Source organism: Trichomycterus rosablanca, chromosome 2 (assembly GCF_030014385.1).
Source record: "Trichomycterus rosablanca isolate fTriRos1 chromosome 2, fTriRos1.hap1, whole genome shotgun sequence".
In the NCBI taxonomy this organism is placed as follows: Eukaryota; Metazoa; Chordata; class Actinopteri; order Siluriformes; family Trichomycteridae; genus Trichomycterus; species Trichomycterus rosablanca.
The window spans coordinates 6,222,709-6,241,707 of record NC_085989.1 but is presented as its reverse complement, the minus strand read 5'-3'; the positions used below and the strand labels follow the sequence as shown (position 1 = coordinate 6,241,707).

Genomic DNA, 18,999 nt, shown 5'->3' with positions numbered 1-18,999 from the left:
GGCGATCTGAATGTCTTTATTTGTCATGCCAGTCAAACTGCCTTTGAGTTGAGTTGAGATTCGCTGATAACTGTCGTGCACCCAGTGTTTCCTGGTTGAACTGGACCCACCATGACCCTGACCAGGATTAAGTAGTTAATAAAGATGAAATGAAAACTATACATACATTTGATCATTAACTGCTAAATCCGTTCTAATCATGCCTGGCTGCTCCTTTACACAGCACATGTTATAAACTGCACAGCAGCTGAACTTCAGCCCGGATTTGTCTACTAAATCGAGATTAAAAACGGGCTTCAGTTCTCCAGTCCTTCTGTCTTAAACTGTAACGGTCCGGTCAGAACCAAAGCTCTCGGGGCCTTTTTACTGTAACTAAAAATAACAGCCAGGAAGAGTCATGGGAGAAGCTGTGGTTGCGTTAGATAAAGCCGAGTGAGAAAGTACGCCTGAAATGAGAAATGATCTGTTCAGAGGAAGGACTGGAGGAGTTCTCTCCTCATGCATGCATCCTGCAATGTAACCCCACTGTAATTAAAATAACTCCCAAGGTCAGGGTTGTTTCGGGCTGCTGGGGAACGTCTGGTAATGGAACTACTAATGTGTTTTAAGCAATATACTTAATGTTCTTTTTCACAATGAGTAACATTTTGTAGAATGCAATAAAAACAAAAATCTTTAATCTGTTTATTCTGTTAAACCTTTATTTAACTGACAGGATTTTCAATGCTTTACAGACCAACCTAATTATATTTTCTTAAAACAGACGAACCTCGATTTAACAGGACCTTCATTTAACAGATTTCGGATTTAACAGACAAAATCTGGAAAACAAAATGTCCAGTCTGAGTTTTTTTTAATGCATTTTCTCCCCATTTTCCCCCCGATTTAGCACAGTCAATTTGTCTTCCGCTGCTGAGGGATGCCCGATTGCATCCAAGAAGAGCACATTGCTGCTCACGCCTCTACCGACACATGCACAGCCCTTCTCTTCCGCCAATCAGGGTCCCTACACGATGTATGAAGATCCCACCCACACATAGTCCGGTCGCCCCGCCCTAGCAGATACGGTGGCCAATTAGTATCTGCTGCATGCACTGCCAATCATGTCCGCCAGATGGCGCCCAGCTTCAAACCGGGGAGTTCAGAGTCTCGACGCTGGCGTGCTAGCGGAACGTCCTGCCGCGCCATCTGGGCGCCCTCAGTCCGATTGTTTACAATTCCCGCGAGAAGCGTACCAAGACCAGTAGGTCAGTGATTGTCCGCTAGCCGGCGCACGTCTCTCTGTTTACACGAGTGATAGGCTTTGTTTTGTCAGGAGGCTCACTTTGTTCTCGCCTCTTTCTCAGTGTTTTATGCTTAATTTTTTGCAAATTAAGCTACAGCCTAGCACCAGCACTGCTCCAGTAGCCACCTGCAGTGCTTCAGACTCCCCAGTAGTACATTACACCAATTTTAATATTTATTTACATGTTTACATATCTAGTTGCTTTGTTCATTGTGCTGTTTATTATATGTGCATGTTTAGCACTTTTGTGGACTTCATAGCATTTTTGCATTCGGTGGCATTTTACGGACCAGTGCTCCCCTCTTTAAGTCTGTTAAATCGAGGTTCCTCTGTATGAACAAATTTAGGATTTAATGCTGCAACACATTAAAAATGAGACAGGGACTGTTTACCACTGTTCCATTCCATTTCCTATTATTTACACTTTGTTTGGGAACGGAGGATGCTAATTGTTGCAGTTTTGCATGCATAATTTTTTATCGTTCTTGCTTAATAAGAGACGTCAGCTGCACAACAGTCTGTACTTGCTATTGTCTAATTCCCCTTTTCCTGTTGCACCATAAATTTTCAACAGGAGCTCGATCTGGGCAGCAGGCAGGCCAGACAAGCACATTCACCCTGTGTCTATGCAGAACTTGCTTATTCTGCATAGACACACATGCTGTGGGCACTGATGCACCCCCATGCCGTGACAAATGTTAAACTTGAGTTGCTGATTCTGTCAGTAAATGTAATAGCTTAGCCCGATGTTTGAACATTGGTAGCATCTGTGCTTCTGCCTAGAAGCACATACAGGAGGCAGGAAGGAAAAACTGGGTGCCTGCCATATCAAAGCAGCTCCAGATGTGCTGCCTGTAACATGATCATGGTCAGTAAGCTTTGGGTTGCCAAAGACAGCAGCATTTTAGAATCTGAAAAAAGCTCTTACCCCCACTCACCCACTGGGTCTGAAGGTCCTGCCCAAAACACACATTTTCAATTCATGTCTAAAGAATAAAGAGCAAGAGAGCGAGAGTAAGAGAGAGAGTGAGAGAGAGGGAGAGAGGTGTACCCCGCTGTGGCTGAGCTGTTTTGTAAGCCTGCTCCCATCAGCCTGAAATACAAAGCACTGTTGCTTTACACTCAGTCCTCTGTCACTCATGAGCGGATTCACCACCTCGCTTGATGCCTGTCAGACTGTGCCCAGTCGTTTTTTTTCTTCTCCTCTCTAGCCCTTCTTCTCCGTCTCCTTCATTCATTTTACTCTTTTCACATCTCTCTCACCTTTTATCTGATCTGCCATTCTTATATTTTTATTTCAGTGAGTTATCTGTAATCCTCAAGGTTTCCTCAATGCGATCAGATTCATTTTTTTTTGCAGAATTGACCTGAGAAATCAACAGTCTGATAGAAATCACCTGTCACATGCTGGTTAGATGTACACTAAATGTCCAGCTATATGCAGACACTATTCCTAATTGCACCTTAACAAAAACATATATACAAGGGTTCTTCAAAAAGTTTTATTTATTAAGTGTTTCAAAAACAAATGACATCACTTTTCTACATACTCGCCTTCCGATGCATTTTTCCCAGCGTCGTACCAACTTTTTAAAGCCATCAGCAGAAAAGGTTTATGGGCCGCTCAGGTGGCGCAGCGGTAAAAAGAGACGCGCTGCAACCAGGGCTGGATTCTGAGAACGTGGTATCGAATCCAGCCTTGCTTTACCGGTTCGAAGCTGAGTGGCTATATGAGCAACGATTGGCCGGTTGCTCATATGGGGGGTGGGACAAAGAGCCGGATGTGGTCTCTCTCGGTCAGAATGCGATTACGTTCTTTACCGGCTGATTGGAGGTGCTTGCACAGAGATGTGAGAGGGTGCCCTTAGGGTGTGTCTCTCCGCATGCAACGCTGGGTGGCGCCAAAACTCGTCAATGTGTGGGTGGCAAAGATGCATCTGGCTGCTGCTCGTGTTTCGGAGGGGATATGGGTTAGCTTCAATCACCTCCATCGGGGCAGGGTTCGGCATAGACAGAGAGGAAGCACGATCGATGCTAATTGAACAATTGGATGCGCTAAAAAGGGGAGAAAAAGGGGTAAAATTAAAAAAAGAAAAAAGAAAAAAAAAAAAAAAGGTTTTTGGTTGAGCGCATAGCCACAGATGCACCGCTGCTTTCACATCGTCATCACATGAAAATATTCTTCCCCTTAAAGCTTCTTTGAGCACCAAAAAGGATGGAATCAGATGACGCTAAATCCGGACTATAAACGTCTCTCAGTCTCTCAAACGACCAGTTACTACTCCTCCCACCCTCACCATTTCCAACCAAAATATAAAAGTGCGGAAACTTTTTGAAGATCCCTCGTATATGTGCTTCCAACTTTGTGGCGTGGGAGGCATTTATTCTTTTATAGACGGTTCCCTTGTGCACAAAGCGATGTCCAAAAAGATGCAGAGGATTTGTCAAATTTTGTGTGAAAAGACTCCAGTGGTCTAAACCGAGCCCTGACCTTAACAACTGACCTTTACCTTTGGGATGAATTGCCACGTTGATTGCGAGCCAGACCTTCTTGTCCTACATTAGTGCTTACTGAACTGCTGAACTTACTGAATTGACAGTTCAAAATAATAGCAAAATGATATCATTCCCAACAGGGTAAAGACTTTTATACCGAAGACAACCATTGAGGAGGGGTGATGTATAACAAACTCATGGTCAGGTGTTAACATACTTTTGTGTGTGTGTGTGTGTGTTGTTTTGTTAATTATGGCCTGCATGGGGTCATGGAGACGCAGATGATTGACACGTGACGTGTCGGTTCCTCTTAACTAAGAGTCACCTGCACCTTGTTAAATGTTTATCTGCTCCAGGTGGAAGCATTTCTGTTTAGCACTGTTTAGCACTGTCACAGACTTGGCGACTCCTCTGTATGCAGCCTGCTTTTTCAGAAAGGAAAAAGTTGTCATAGCTGCAAAAGGAGTAAGCAACATTTAGATCATTAGCCCATAATTTTTGGAATGGGATGTGTTAACAAGTTTTTGATGAGGCGTCCACATACTTAATGTCATATGTTGAATCAGTCTAACGAAGTCTGTGTGTAAGCGACACCTTTCCCTTTTCTTTTTTCACTTACCCATTCTTGTGGTCTCTTTTCTGCCTTGGTCGTGTCTAGCTTGCTTGTCATTACAGTAAGCAGCTGTCGGAGCGGTGTGGGTGTGTGTGGGGGTGTGTGTGTGTGTGTGTGTGTGTGGGTGGGGGGGGGGGTGTGGGTGGGGGGGTTATGATGGAGATCTGTAAATGTAGTAGATAATAGACTGGGGGCAGCTGGATCAGTCCTAGTTTGAAGGTAAAATAAGATCAGCTGCTCTTTGTGCTGAGGAAAGCGAAAGTGAGTTGAACAATGGCACCCTGCTGGAAGCAGCTGGATGGAGCCGGAGGCCGGGTGCACTTTGTGCCTCTATGATCTGACGTGTGTTTCGAGTATATGTGTGAAATGTGAAGGTCCACTTTAGTCCATTGGCAGATGGTGGCAATTACTTTAGAAGTAAAAAGGTAAAAAACTTTCTATGCCACTTTTATCGATCCTCAGCCTACAGGCGACAGAAGCTTAGATTCCTACACTGATCTGTCTGGTTATACAAAAAACACACAAGTTCAGGGTACAATCCGATGGGGTAATCTTTCTGCAGATGGAATGTCGGTGTTACTATTTACAGTCAAGCAAGCTTCACATTTCCATAGTTAAGAGAGTGCTGTGCAAGAATGCTCACACTGTCTTCTACTTTTTTAAAATGCATTTTTACCCCCTTCTTCTCCAAGTTTAGCGAAGCCTATTTGCTGCTGGGGACCCCACCGGCGTCCCTTCGACGAGTGCACAGTCCACAGTCCACCAATCCCTTCTTATTCACCCATAGTTCGGTGCATTTGCACGTGAGGTCAGCTTCTCGTACAGAGAGCCACGCCTCCATCTCTGCACTGCTCCACTTTCTGCACAGGCACCCTGGGCCACCAAGGTCCCTACACAGCATTGATAACTCCACTCCTTAATCCGGTCTTTTCCACCCAGCCGACTGGAAGCCAACTTTTTCTGCTGCAGGCATTAGCCAGTTGTGCCTGCTAGAGGGCGCCGCCCAACCGACCGATAGCAGAGCCAAGACTCGAACCCGGGACTTCAAAATCTCACCACTGGTGTGCTAGCAAATTAAAGTGGACTTTAGTCAGGGCTTATGGTGGTGGCAGCTTTAACACCCGAGCACGCTGAAGCACCCGAACTTATAATGAGGGCGTCTACATACTTTTGGCCATACATTGTATCTTCAAGTTACATATTTGATTATTGTCATTCCTGTCAGCAGTAATGATTAAGCTCTGTCCTAATCTGTGTGATTCTGATGTTCTGACGTTTGACTTTGTTGTGTTTGCAGTGCCGGTCCAAAAGGAGACAACATCTATGAGTGGAGGTCCACCATCCTGGGTCCTCCAGGCTCTGTGTATGAGGGAGGGGTCTTCTTCCTTGACATTGCCTTCACCCCAGACTACCCCTTCAAACCTCCTAAGGTGAGTCTGGTTGCTTCATTGCTGAGATTTGAGTGTGTAGACTTTCTGCATGTCTTACACAACTGTTTATATTTATAGATTGTTATTTATCGACTGCTTCATCCTGGTCAGGGTCGCATCAGGTTTAGTTCCAGTGGGAAACAATTGGGCGCAAGGCATAAAACCCTGGACAGGGCGCCAATCCATTGCAGGACAGTGATTTGCTATGTCTGGGTGGGGGGCAGCCAAACAGCTTAGCCATTGGGAGGTGCACTCGGAAGGCACCAGTTTGCTCTCAGCACCGATCCCAAGCCTGCCTTAAAATAAAAAGGGTTGCATCAAGAAGCGCGGACTGTATAAGAACTGTGCCAAATCAGGTAGGCGGACCAGAAAGCTCCGCTTTAAATATACAGAAGCAGCCGAATGAAAAATAAAATAACTGCATTTTTAAACCTGGACAACCGAACAGCAGTGTTCACATTTTTGATCCAGCATTTTTGCTCCCACGCTGCTCGCTCGCTTGAGATTTATAGCATTCATCTCTGCGTCTCTCTTAAGCAGATATCAACAGGCGCATCAAAAAAACGCAGCTAAAAGCTTGCAGTACGGTTCTGCCGGTCACGGCCTCTGCAGGTGCACAGCTGGCCTTGCATTGCTAGATTTTTATGATTGATTCTGGCAGCCTTCCTGACTCCCTTTTCCTTTTTCTTTAGATTTTTTTCAAATTTTTATCTGTACTCCCTTCATAAATCTTCCACTCTCTTTTTATTCTGCCACTCACACCACCACTTCCTTTCTCTACTGTATATGGTGGTTGAGTGGTGTGAAAATCATTAGGTTGGCAAAATCAATTATATTTCAGCACTGGATTGTATAAAGAATTCATCATGTGTTTGTTTGTTTGTTTTGATTACAAGAAGGGATGCAGATTTTGCCATTTTTTTGACCGATAAGCTAACATCATTAGTCATTTGCTAACATGCACTCACTTTATTAACTGCTTATACAATTACGTTCGTGGCGGGGGTGCTGGAGCTTATTTCAGCTTTTCAGTGGGCGCAAGGCACACAGTAACACCCTGCACGGGGCGCCAGTCCATTGCAGGGCAGACACACATACACACACACTCACCTATAGGGCAATTCAGTGTCTCTAATTAACCTGACTGCATGTTTTTGGACTGTGGGAGGAAACTGGAGCACCCGGAGGAAACCCACGTGGACACGGGGAGAACATGCAAACTCCACACAGAAAGGACCCGGACCGTCCCGCATGGGGATCAAAACCGGGACCTTCTTGCTGTGAGGGGACAGTGCTACCCACCGAGTCACCGTGCCGCCCCCATCCGCTAACAGAATCCCATCAAAATATTAAAAGTTTCTTATCAACAAATCTTCATGCTTTCTTAAATAAACTAACTCAGTGTAGCCATGACATAAACAGCAGGATAAACAAAAACACTATTACCACATGCTAATTAAATAATAAAGAGGCAGTTGCTGTATAAAGCTCTTCCTTACAACATTAGTGTTGTTATTATAAGATGCAGATTTTTAGATTTCTATTAGAATATGATTTTAAATAGGGGCGGCACAGTGTTATCACCTCACATCAAGAAGGACCTGAGTCTTACCCTTTCTGTGTGGAGTTTGCATGTTCTCCCTGTGTCTGTGTGGGTTTCCTCCATATGCTTTGGGTTTCTTACGTGTCCAAACACATGCAGTCAGGCCAATAGAAGCTACTTAAATTGCCCCGTGTGTGTGTGTATACCCTGTGATGGGCTGGTGATCGTTCCAGGGTGTTTCCTGCCTTTCTCCCAATGTATTAGTAGACCCATGACCAGGATTGAACCGTGGTAAAACAGACAATGAATGGTGCAGCTATAAACTGTACTAGCCCATTATCACTAGGATCCAGTCAGATGTGCATTCAGACATGATTGGCTCGCCAGTTAATCGAGGCCCCGCAATTAATTGGCGTCCCTTTTAGGGTGTGTAACTGCATTGCGCACAGTAATTCCAGAGAGACCAGACCCCCTGCAAACCTGATGCTGATAAAGCGATGGTAAAAAACATGAAAATAAAACGAAATGCGAATGCAATGAAAATGCACTCGGCTGGCTCAGCTGGCTATTACGCTAGAGCAGATCTCAGCAGCAAACCCATTATCTCTGCCCTGTTATTGGCCATCCGGGCATCTACACACTTATGACTGGCTATGTGTCGGAGATGGGCGATGGCCGAAGCCCTGCCATGGATTTCCAGGATATTCCTGCCCAGTGTTTCCCCGTAAGGCAGTTCATTAAAATAACATTAAATTATCTCTATTGTGGGATCTTTTATCGTCTCGTTTAGTTAATTATGTATTTAGCATTTGAAAATGTTTTCTTTACCCATTTTTAAATAAACAGTGTTACCAGAAATGGTCCATTATACATTCCTCCGCATTCACTGCACCAACAAATCAGGATCACATTTCTCACACATGCACATTAGAGCAGTTATGTAAACGTCCCCCCTCCTGTTCGAATTGGACAGCAGCCTGTTGGGTTCATGTCTATTTCTTTCCAAACAAACACCAGTAGGCCTCATTCGGAGTGGCAGCTCTTATCCGATATTTATTTATTTTTTAAAACCTATATGAGCTGAAGAAAAAAATATTTGAATACTCACAGAATCTGAATTTGTATTTGAATTCAAGCATTTATCTCTGTGCTTCTGGGCTGATTAAAATATCTGCCACTGGCTGCATTTCTGGTCGTGTAACTCATTTCATGTCATTTTTATGTCATTTACTGCCAAGACATTTTGGAGGTCTGGGTTTGGGTACAGCACAGACGGATGCTTTGCTTTGATCATTATTAGAACCGTTTGTGAGCTTGTGCACATGTGGGCTTGATGGTTATCAGGCTGTAACATGTATACAGGTTAAACCGCTTTAAAGCTCAGGAAGCATTACTCATCTGATGACTGCATTTACACTGTTTTATTGTCTGATGATTTAAATAGTATGCACTTAGTTTACTTTGGGCTAAACATAATATGAACAAGTGCTTTTAAGAGTGTCTGTACTTCTGAAAAGTGTAATAAATGTTGTATCTGATATGTAGTGATTGTAATAGCAATGTAATTAGACAAATGTACAGATAGTAAAGTTTAAATGTAATTTTTATTTAAGTGGGCGCTACAACAGATCAGTCTTGCCCACATACCCGATTTGGCAAAGTTTTTACACCAGCTACCCTTTCTGACGCAACTGTCCTTATTTTATTTGGGCTTGGGACCAGCCCCTAGAGCGCACTGACAAGCGCACCCCCACTGGCTAGGCTGTTTAACTGCATCACCCGAGCCCCGCAACATCAGACCTTCTCTATGCCAGGACCTGGATGTTTTACCATTACTAAGGGAATGATACATTTCATAATAATGTATTCTGTCATCTGGCCATGTGCCTCAGCAGAGACATAGTTGGGTTTTGCAAAAGGACAGTGACTTGCACAAAAGCAGCTTTAAATCTGATTGGCCTATTCAGAAGTCCTGATTTAAACCCAACAGAGATACTGTGGCAGGGTCATACCGAAAAGTAAGTCTAGAGAGTAAACAAAAATCTTTATTAGGATTTTAACGTGATGTCAATGTCAAACACAGTCATGGACAAATGTGTATCTCCAATTTTGCACGTCTTCGGAGCTGACATGGGGAGAACATGCAAACTCCACACCGAAAGGAGCCAGACCAATCCCACCCAGAAATCAAACCCAGGACCTTCTTGCTGTGAGAACCGTGCACCCCCCCCCCCAACAAAATTCAATTATAGAACGTGTTTAGTTGTTAGGATAAGGGTGATATTGATGTTTGATAAATGCACACACACACACTCACCAGTCACTTTATTAGAAACAACCGTACACCTGCTTTCACATCAGACATCAGAATTGGAGATAAATGTGATCTGTACAAGACCTTGACTGTGATTTTGTTGTTGATGCCAGACGAGATGTTTGAGTAGGCAAGAATCTGCTGATCTAAGGGTGATCTGAGATTCTCACCCACAGTGGCCTTCAGACACATAATGGTTCTGCAGGGAAGACACCTTGCTGATAAAACAGGTCAAAGGAGAATGGCCAGACATGCTTTGAGCTGACAGGAAAGCTGTGTTAATTCGGTCTTTACAACCATTGATAGCAGTAAAGCATATTTTCTGGTCTGATGAATATTGATTTCTGCTGCAGCATGCAGATAGAAGGGTGAAATTTGGAGTAAACAACATGGATTTGTAGACACACGTACACTAAGCAGGTTGGGTCTATAAATTCATGTTGTTAACACAGATGTTTATGCCGCTGGTGTTGTAATGTTTTCCTGGCACACATTGAGCCCTTTAATACCAATTAAGCCTCTGAGTTTGGGTGCTGACCATGTGCGTCCCTTGACGGCCACGATTTATCCTTTTGCAGTGGCCACATCTAGCATTATAATGTGCCATGTCACGAAGCACGGGTCATTTCAGATTGGTTCTGCAGACACATCAATGGGTTTAGTGACTTCACTTGTTCTCCAGTCACCAGAACTAAATTCGGCGGAGCACTTTCAGATCTGAATGTGCAGCTGACAGCAATAAAAGATCTGCAGCAGTAAGATGACGCATTCATGTCAACATGGACCAAAATGTCAAAGCAATGTTTCCAAAACCTTACAGAATCCATACCACAAAAGAAGCTGGTGATGTTCTAAGAAAGAAAATGATGAGGGATGAATTGGAACATTGATTACCTTACCTTACCTCAGAAATTCAATTTTCCTCCCAGTCCAGTCGTATCCAATTACCCGATTGCATTACACTTCCTCTCTATTGATGTTGACTTGAGGAGAGCCGTGATCAACACACGCCCGACACTTGTGCAGTAGCCGAGTGCATCTTTTCACCTGCACGAGGCGAGTTCATACGTGGATCAGCTTTGTGTACGGAGAGACACACCCTGTCCACATTATCCCCCATCTCTGTGCAGGCAGCATCAATCAGCCAGCAGAGGTCGTAATTGCATTAGTTTTGGGGAATCCCCTTCTGTACCCTCCCTAAACAACAACATCATTGTTTGTGTAGGTGCCCAGGCTGCCGGTAGCAGAGCTGAGATTTGAACCGACGAGTTCGAGATGTCAGCTCTGGTGTGCTAGTGTGTTTTAGAAATTCTCTTTTTTTTTTTAAATGGCCACACATTCCCTCAGACCCCCTGCGGAAAATCTTCCCGGAAAAGTAAAGTCACAGTGCAACTTTAAATCAATGTCCATGGTGTTGGAATGGGATGCTGAACAATGTAGTGTCCATGCATATTTGGCCATATGTCCTCTCCCCTACAGATACACAGCCAATCGTGTGTCTGTGTATGCGTTCAGCTTGTTAATAGAACTGCTGGTATTTGAACTCAGGAGCTTGAGATCCCAGTGGTGGTGGGCTAGCACGTTTGACCGTTTTGAGACGCTTTTTTACTGCTGTGGTTAAGTGATTATAACATCTGTCAGCTTCAACCTGTCTGGCCATTGTTTTCTTTTTCCTCTCATTAACAGGGTAAAATGAGAAATTATAGGGAAACTTTAATAACATTGGTGCTGTTTTGCATTTTCTCAGGAACAAATACAACCTGAGCCAGTTCAATTATTTGTTCTCCAGAAGGTTTCAGTATTTCACCTCTTTGTCTCCCCCCAGGTGACGTTCCGTACCAGGATCTATCACTGCAACATCAACAGTCAGGGCGTCATCTGCCTAGATATCCTGAAGGACAACTGGAGCCCGGCGCTCACTATCTCCAAGGTTCTACTGTCCATCTGCTCCCTCCTAACAGACTGCAACCCTGGTAAGAACCGCACTCGTTCTCTGCTGACATTAATTACAACTTGTTTACATTAATGCCAAATTCCAGACATCATTTTATACATTGTGGCACATATGTTTTTACAGCTATATGTAATACACTATATGCTATGTATATTATATATACACAATATATTATATATTATATATATTATTAAGCACACAGTAGTACTCTTCTGAGAAAGCAGAAGGCTATTCACACAGTTTTGAAGTATGTTTGTGGGAATTTGTGCCCATTCATTCAAAAGAGCATTTTTATGGCTGGACACTGTCAATCGATGTTCCGTTTTTTTCAAAGCTGTTCAGTGGGGCTGAGGTCAGGGCTCTGTGCAGGATACCAGATTTTCTTTAAACCAAGATTTGATTTTCTTCTTGTGTCTTTTTTGTGGCTTAAACACATGAATTTAATAATTAGAAGGGATGTCCCAATACTTTTGTCCATATAGTGTATCTAACTTTGTGAGTTTTACCATATTTGTTGTACTTTTGGGCTGAGAATTAAGGATGACGTTTATTTTAGCCTGGTTAGTCATTGTAGAACCGAATTTGACGTTTTGAGTCATTGTCCTGCTGGAACATGCATATGTCGCACAGTTCACTTCTACAATTCACTAGTTTCACTATCAGTAAGGGCGAATTCACATGAGACGCGGAAAAACCACTTTTGCACCAGCTGTTTTGTTGTCACCTATGGAGTGTGGCGGCACTCCTGCCGCGTTGGGCTCGAGATTTTTGCGCTTGCCGCAGTGCTCTAAGTTCACCTGATTGAACTTTGACCCAGTTTTCCACTGACCACCAGTTATGAGGACCTGTGATCTGACTTTCTTACCCTCTAACCCTGAACAACAGCCAATCGTTGTTCATTCTGCCACCCAGCCCAGTCAGAAAGGCAGAGCTGAGATTCGATACGATGTATTCGAGACCCCAACTCTGGTGCGTTACCGTACTTTACCGCTGCGCCACCTGAGCGGCTCCTGTGTCGTTTTTTTAATATATTAAACCTCGTTAAAATATTTAAGTTCAATAAGCATTTTAGAAAAACCGATTCTCACAATTTCTCAGCACCCTGAGCTATAACAAGTTTAAAAGTGAAACAGTGAGGAAAATCCAGCTAAACACAGATGTATGTGCAGCTTTCAGAGTGGATTTATTTATAGAGTTGTGTTATTCCACACAAATGCAGATTCGTCTCATATTCGCACTTTGATGACGTTTTACCACACAGCTCAAGCCGAGCACTGAGCAAAGCAGCAGTTTGCGCGACACTCGTAGTGAGCAAAGCACAAAACGTTCTGATATGAATGCGTCCTAAAACAATCCCAAAGCATAACACTACCACCACCATGAGTAACACTAGGTACAGGGCTGTTGGGTTTGAATGCTCTACCAGCATCTTTGTGTTTTTTACGACACCCAGATTGCTGCTTTGTTCTTAACAAATCCATGATTGTGAATTGTATCAGTATTTCTACATTTGCATTTTAACTGATTTGGAATGTAAATCATGATTTTTAAAGCTGTTTGGAATTTGCTTGTCCTTGAGTACACTGCACGGCTGGTAATGTGGTCTAATAATAGAGAAAATGCAGCGCGTACTGTCAGCGACGTGCATTATATTATTTTTATGAGCAATTACACAATTAGATCATCTTTTCTAAGCCTGTGCAACAGCGGGAAGAATGTTCTTCATTCTCCATCTGGATGTTTTCTATTTTTTAATAGCAAATCTAATTAAGACTGCTCGCTCCAGACTCTAGACTGTTCGTACTAGATACAAAATACGCAAAACACACTTTTTAGTTACTGAATGTTCTGTATAAGCCCGTCACAGCTCAGAAACACAAATGAAAGGCTAAAGAATCTGTCCACTGTAATAATTACTGTGCATGTCTTTTACTGACAGCTTAAAGCACAGATTAGTTTCATTAGCATTAGAATAGGCAAACAGCTTAAATCGGACCAGGCCATTTTTTTTTATATATTTGCGGTCTGTAAATTATTGCTGCCCTTAAATTATTATTTTAGATGAGCCACTCGTGGCCATCTGTGGAATAATGACTCGCTTCCCCTCTGGCATCCTAATCAGTATGTGACCAAAAGAGCAGCGCTGAAACGTGGCGTTAATAATGGCTAACTCGCCCGCTTCCGACGTCGCACATTACAGCAAGAGGCAAATTAGATCCATCACGTCGCGGCCTCCAAATGATGGGTAAAGATTGCGCTTCTGGCACCGTTTCCACTGTGTGCTGCAGGCAGAAGCATCTCAGCAGGATGAAAAGCCTGTGTGCTGAAGCACGGGCGAGAAAACACTAACAATAACTGTTTAGCTGAAGGTGCAGCCAGAGGCACTTTAGATGAAGAAATGCAAGTATTGATTAGCATAGAAGGCTTATAATAGCAGTTAGATAAGCATTTCAAAAATGTTGGCTGATTCTCATAGTTAAATAATAACCTGTGTAAATACCTGGTTTATTAACAAGAATCTGATTTACTAAGAATTTTAAGAATTTGCATGTCAAACTAATGTTGTACTAGATTTACTACAGTAAGTAACATTTATTAGCAAGATGTTTAGTGATTTGTCCAGTTTGGGAGGCTTGCCTTGATGAAAATGTAAATTTTGAGCTGTTTCAGCAAGGAATGCAAATGCAGCATCTGTGCAAATTAATCTATTTAGCACCAGCAGGGATTTTTTTATGAATAAATGTGTTACATAAATGTAAAAGTTGTGCTAAAAACTAAAATATAGAATAGATGTTTAAGACCCTGCCAAATACCGTCAACATTTTATAACATAACCACAACTGTAATTACATTTAAGCGTCTGCTTTTTGTATTTAGCAGACGCTTTTATCCAAACTGACTTACAGTACTGTGACAGTATATTGTCTAAGCAATTAAGGGTTAAGTGCCTTGCTCAAGGGCCCAACAGTGGCAACCTGGAAGTGGTGAGGCTTGAACCAGCGACCTTTTGATTGCTGGTCCAGTACCTTAACCAGTAGGTTACAACTGTAATGACAGAGTACTTCACTGTACATTCTGTATAATTTCTGAGCACTTTATTAGTTGCACTTATCTAGTATTAGATTCGCTGATTATTTGATAAGCCTAAAATCTACCATACTAATGAACTATTTGGGTATACAATTACTAACTGAAGCACAACATAGCTCAATCAAAAGGAACCCTATAGGACCCCCCTAACCAGATGATGTTTGGGTGGTGGACAGTTCTCAGCACTGCAATGATACTAAAATGGTAATAACACAACAGTGTGTGGTGTTCTGGTATAAGAGTTTTAGGTGCAGCAGTGTTGTTGGGATTTTAAAAACACAATGTTGTCAATGCTGGGAAGAGAAAATATAAATATATATATTTAAAACCAACAACTCTATGTGATCAGAAAGTGCCCACTGATTAAAAAACAGAGGCAGTTTAACTCATATTGTGCATGAAAAAGAACACTACCATGTTATTACCATGTAAGTGTCTTTGCAGTGCTTAGAATGGTCCACCACCCAAGTAATTTCTGGTCATAGGGGGTCCTCTTTTGATTAGTGAGATGAACGTCTATAATATGAATTAGTATATAACAAAATGACTTAGGCAAATTATGTTGACAAAGCTGCTAAACAAACTTTGTACAAATGATTTCTTTTGGCTGCTCCAATTAGGGTTCTTCTTACATTTTATCCAAAGCGACTTACAATATACAGTCTAAGCAATTGAGGGTTAAGGGCCTTGCTCAAGGGCCTAACAGTGGCAACCTGGCAGTGGTTGGGTTTGAACCAGCGACCTTCTGTTTACTAGTCCAGTACCTTAACTACTAGGCTACAACTGCCCTACTGCACTTATTGGATCATTCCACCACATTGATTTGGCTTAGTTTTTACATCGGATGCCCTTTCTAAAGCAAACCTCTTATTTATCTGGGCATGTGATTGGCAGTAAGGGTGCACTGGTATACGTCCCCCAATGGCTAGGTTAACATAACGCCATGTGCTTACTGTATGTGCGAACCCAGCCTGGGATTCAAACCCCCAGAACTCAGGCACTGCTCTTACTCATACATGACTGCCGAGGTGCCGATGGTATTATGCTAATCGTCCAGGTTTTGTGCACCACATGGGCTTTTTGCTGTACACACTCCCTCTGGTTCCTCCCCTCCCACTCACAGTGTACAGGATCTCACCGCAGGGTTGAATAGAAACGTCGGCCCTTCCCCCCACTTAATATGCCTTTTCCCCCCTGAAGGTGCTATTCACGCACAAGGGATCAATAAGACACAGCTCATTAAAGGGTGTGTGTGAGGGGAGGGGAGCAGCGACCAATGACGGTTAATTAACCCTCATAGGCTTTTGTTTTCCCAGTCCCATACACTCACGGACACAATCAATCTCAAGCCGCAGAGCGCCGAGAAGCCACAGACGGCTTTGATTTTAATGTCAGTGGATCAGGGTGAAGAGCTGAATCAGAAAAAATGGTCACAGTAGTGGGGTCATTTTCTAAACCTCAACAGAATGACCAAGATGCATCCAAGGTATTTCAAAAGCTCTCAGTCGAACAAGAAATGCACCTCAGCTGCAAAGAGGTTAAACTAATTTTACTGGCCAAGAAGTGGCCTGTTTGCAAGGGAAAGCAAAGATGATATCCCGAATGTACCGTTATACCATCCAGCCCTAGGTGCTAGTACAGAAAAGAGCCTTGATGTGTGTCTTTCTTTAGTTCTGGGTGGAGGATCAAGACGAGCAAGACTAATGGCTCAAAACATTGTAGCAAGAGTTGGTCTCTTCTGGTCCAGTGTGACTGTACCAAGCAAGGTCCAAAAACATGCTTTGATTAGTTTGGTGTACCAGAACTCTGGTGGCCTGCACAGAGCGATGACCTTAACCCTTAACTGAAACGTTGATTGTGAGCCAGGCCTTCTCATTCAACACATTTGCCGGACTTCTCAGATGCTGCCGAATTTGAGAATATTTCTATGACCGATAATAATAATAATAATGATCTAATAATCTGCTTATTTCCTTTACTTTTTTCAGCGGACCCTCTGGTGGGAAGCATTGCCACACAGTACCTGACCAACAGAGCAGAGCACGACAGGATAGCCAAACAGTGGACCAAACGCTACGCCACATAGACCCTCCCACGATGCTCTGAAGCTCCCAGACGTTCCCCTTGCCCACCCTGACCCCACAATGAACTGTCCTTCGTTTCTTGTTGACTTGAACGCTTTTTATACAGTGTATGTATACTAAGAGCAGGCAGATCAGGATTGTACTTTTCCAATACGCTGAATGTTGGCATGGTCATCAAAAGCTTTATTATTATTATTCGTAATGTTGTTATATTGCTAGTAGGACTGTTCTGCTATTGGTCTGCATTAATATGTCGTGCACTTCTGATTGATTGGAGTGCACTTTATTACTTTGTGTTCATTGTTTTGTTGTTTTTTTAAGGGGGGGTTGGGTTGAGTGGCTTGTCATGTATTTAGTTTATCACTGACTCTGGGGTTGGGGGAGTCCAGGCAACGATCACTGAATCTTTTTCATTAAATGGACAATTTCTTTTTCTTTGACCCATGTTTTAGCCTCCCTGTTTACCCCGTTCAAGTTGTATATGTGGAACACTATGGCACTGGCCTGTTTATTTCAAAATGCCTCGTAGCGTCTAGCCTGCAGCTAGCCGTGCGCGGGTAAAGACTGTTTGTTGTAAAATGCACATTGTGAGAGATCAATGCTCTGTAAGTAATTGAGTGAATAAACGACGTGTTGAGCTGAAGAATGGCTCGGTTGTTGGTGTTCAAGGATTTTTTTTTTGTCCCCGACCACAAAATTGCACGTTGAATGGGTTTCCTCCCGATCACAGGCGTGCTGTTGCGCCAGTCTGTTTTTACTTAGTCCTTATATTCTTTGAAGCAGAAAATAAGTGGTTTTGGCGGTCGCTCAGTCTTGTAAGAGGGTTTTTTTTTATCAGTGGTAGGTGCTCGAATTTCCTCTTCACCTGTGTTATGTGTCATGCAATATATGGCCAAACATTCATGACAGAGACGGTCACTCGTTACACAAGATTCATCAGTTCATTGTCCAACACACTCATGGACAATTTAGTATCTCCAATTCATCTCACTTGCATGTATTTGGACTGTGGAGAACCGGAGCTCCCGGAGGAAACCCACACAGACACGGGAAGAACATGCAAACTCCACACAGAAAGAACCTGGACCGCTTCACCTGGGGATCAAACCCGGGACCTTATTGCTGTGGGGCGACAGTGCTACCCACTGAGCCATCGTGCTGCCCCCTTCTTCTCAATAACCTGTAGTATGGTGCCAAACAAACCTGTCCCGATACTTTTGGTCATTTTTTTTAGTCAGAACACAAGCATGCAGTTTTAGTAAGAGGAATTGAATCCAGTGCAAACCAGAAACACTGGGCAACAGGCAGGAATGCACCAGTCCATTGCAGGGCAGCTCACTCATTCACTCACACAGGTAATTTAGAGCAGCTAACGGCCTTCTCAATATTCCAAAGACCTGGTGGAAGTCCAGAAGGATGTGACCAGAGGTGAGAACCAAACCCAAGTTCACAGGACTAACATACCCAGTACCCACACTACATGCTGTTCAACCCCCGCATTAATAGAGACAGGCATAGGGCGCTCAGGTGGCGCCAAGATTCTGAACTCCCAGGTTCGATTCTCGGCTCTGCTACTGGTCAGCTGGACGCCCTCTAGCGGGCACAATTGGCAGTGCCAGCAGCAGACAAAAGTGGCTTCCAATTAGACGCAGCAGATCACTGGGCACTAGGCAGCAATCAAGAATACTCCCTGGACAGGACGCCAGTCCATCTCAGGACAACTTGCTCTTACAGTTGTACTCAACCTACGGACCATTTCCAGTCGATCTGCTACATATTTTTTGGAATTGGATGGAACCCAGAGTATCTGGATTAGAAGTAGGAGAGCCCTTTAGGACATGTGAAAAACTGTAAAGGGAAAATGACCAGAGGCAAGTCTGGTGCTGTGCTGTACCAACACCAAGGTAAACTGAGGGAACGTGAACCAAAACAGTGCTGATACAAACACTTATTTCAGCATGAGAGACTGGATGTGTACTGCTCAACAAAATACTCTTCAGCGCAGAGCTGCAGCCGTCACGCACCATTACTTCAAGGAAATGCCAAGTGATGTGAGACATTCAGATACCGTCACACACAGCTAACGGGGTGCAAAAATGGAATTGCCTCATCAGTTGAACTCTTTTATTGTCTATTTTTTCACATGGTTTCAGATCAATGAACAAATCACACAAATGAAACACATTTACT

At 43.3% G+C, this 18,999-nt stretch overlaps 1 protein-coding gene across 1 annotated transcript in view; it reads left to right on the top strand.

Annotated features, from left to right (window-relative positions):
* LOC134329251 (ubiquitin-conjugating enzyme E2 E2-like) overlaps positions 1–17,465 on the top strand; it is a 64,135-nt gene extending 46,670 nt beyond the window's left edge. The window contains exons 4-6 of the mRNA XM_063010460.1: positions 5,692–5,824; positions 11,507–11,654; positions 16,714–17,465. Coding sequence (XP_062866530.1) covers positions 5,692–5,824; positions 11,507–11,654; positions 16,714–16,811 — 379 coding nt within the window. The 3' untranslated portion in view covers positions 16,812–17,465. The remainder of the gene's footprint in view (positions 1–5,691; positions 5,825–11,506; positions 11,655–16,713) is intronic.
* The last annotated feature ends 1,534 nt before the right edge of the window (positions 17,466–18,999 follow it).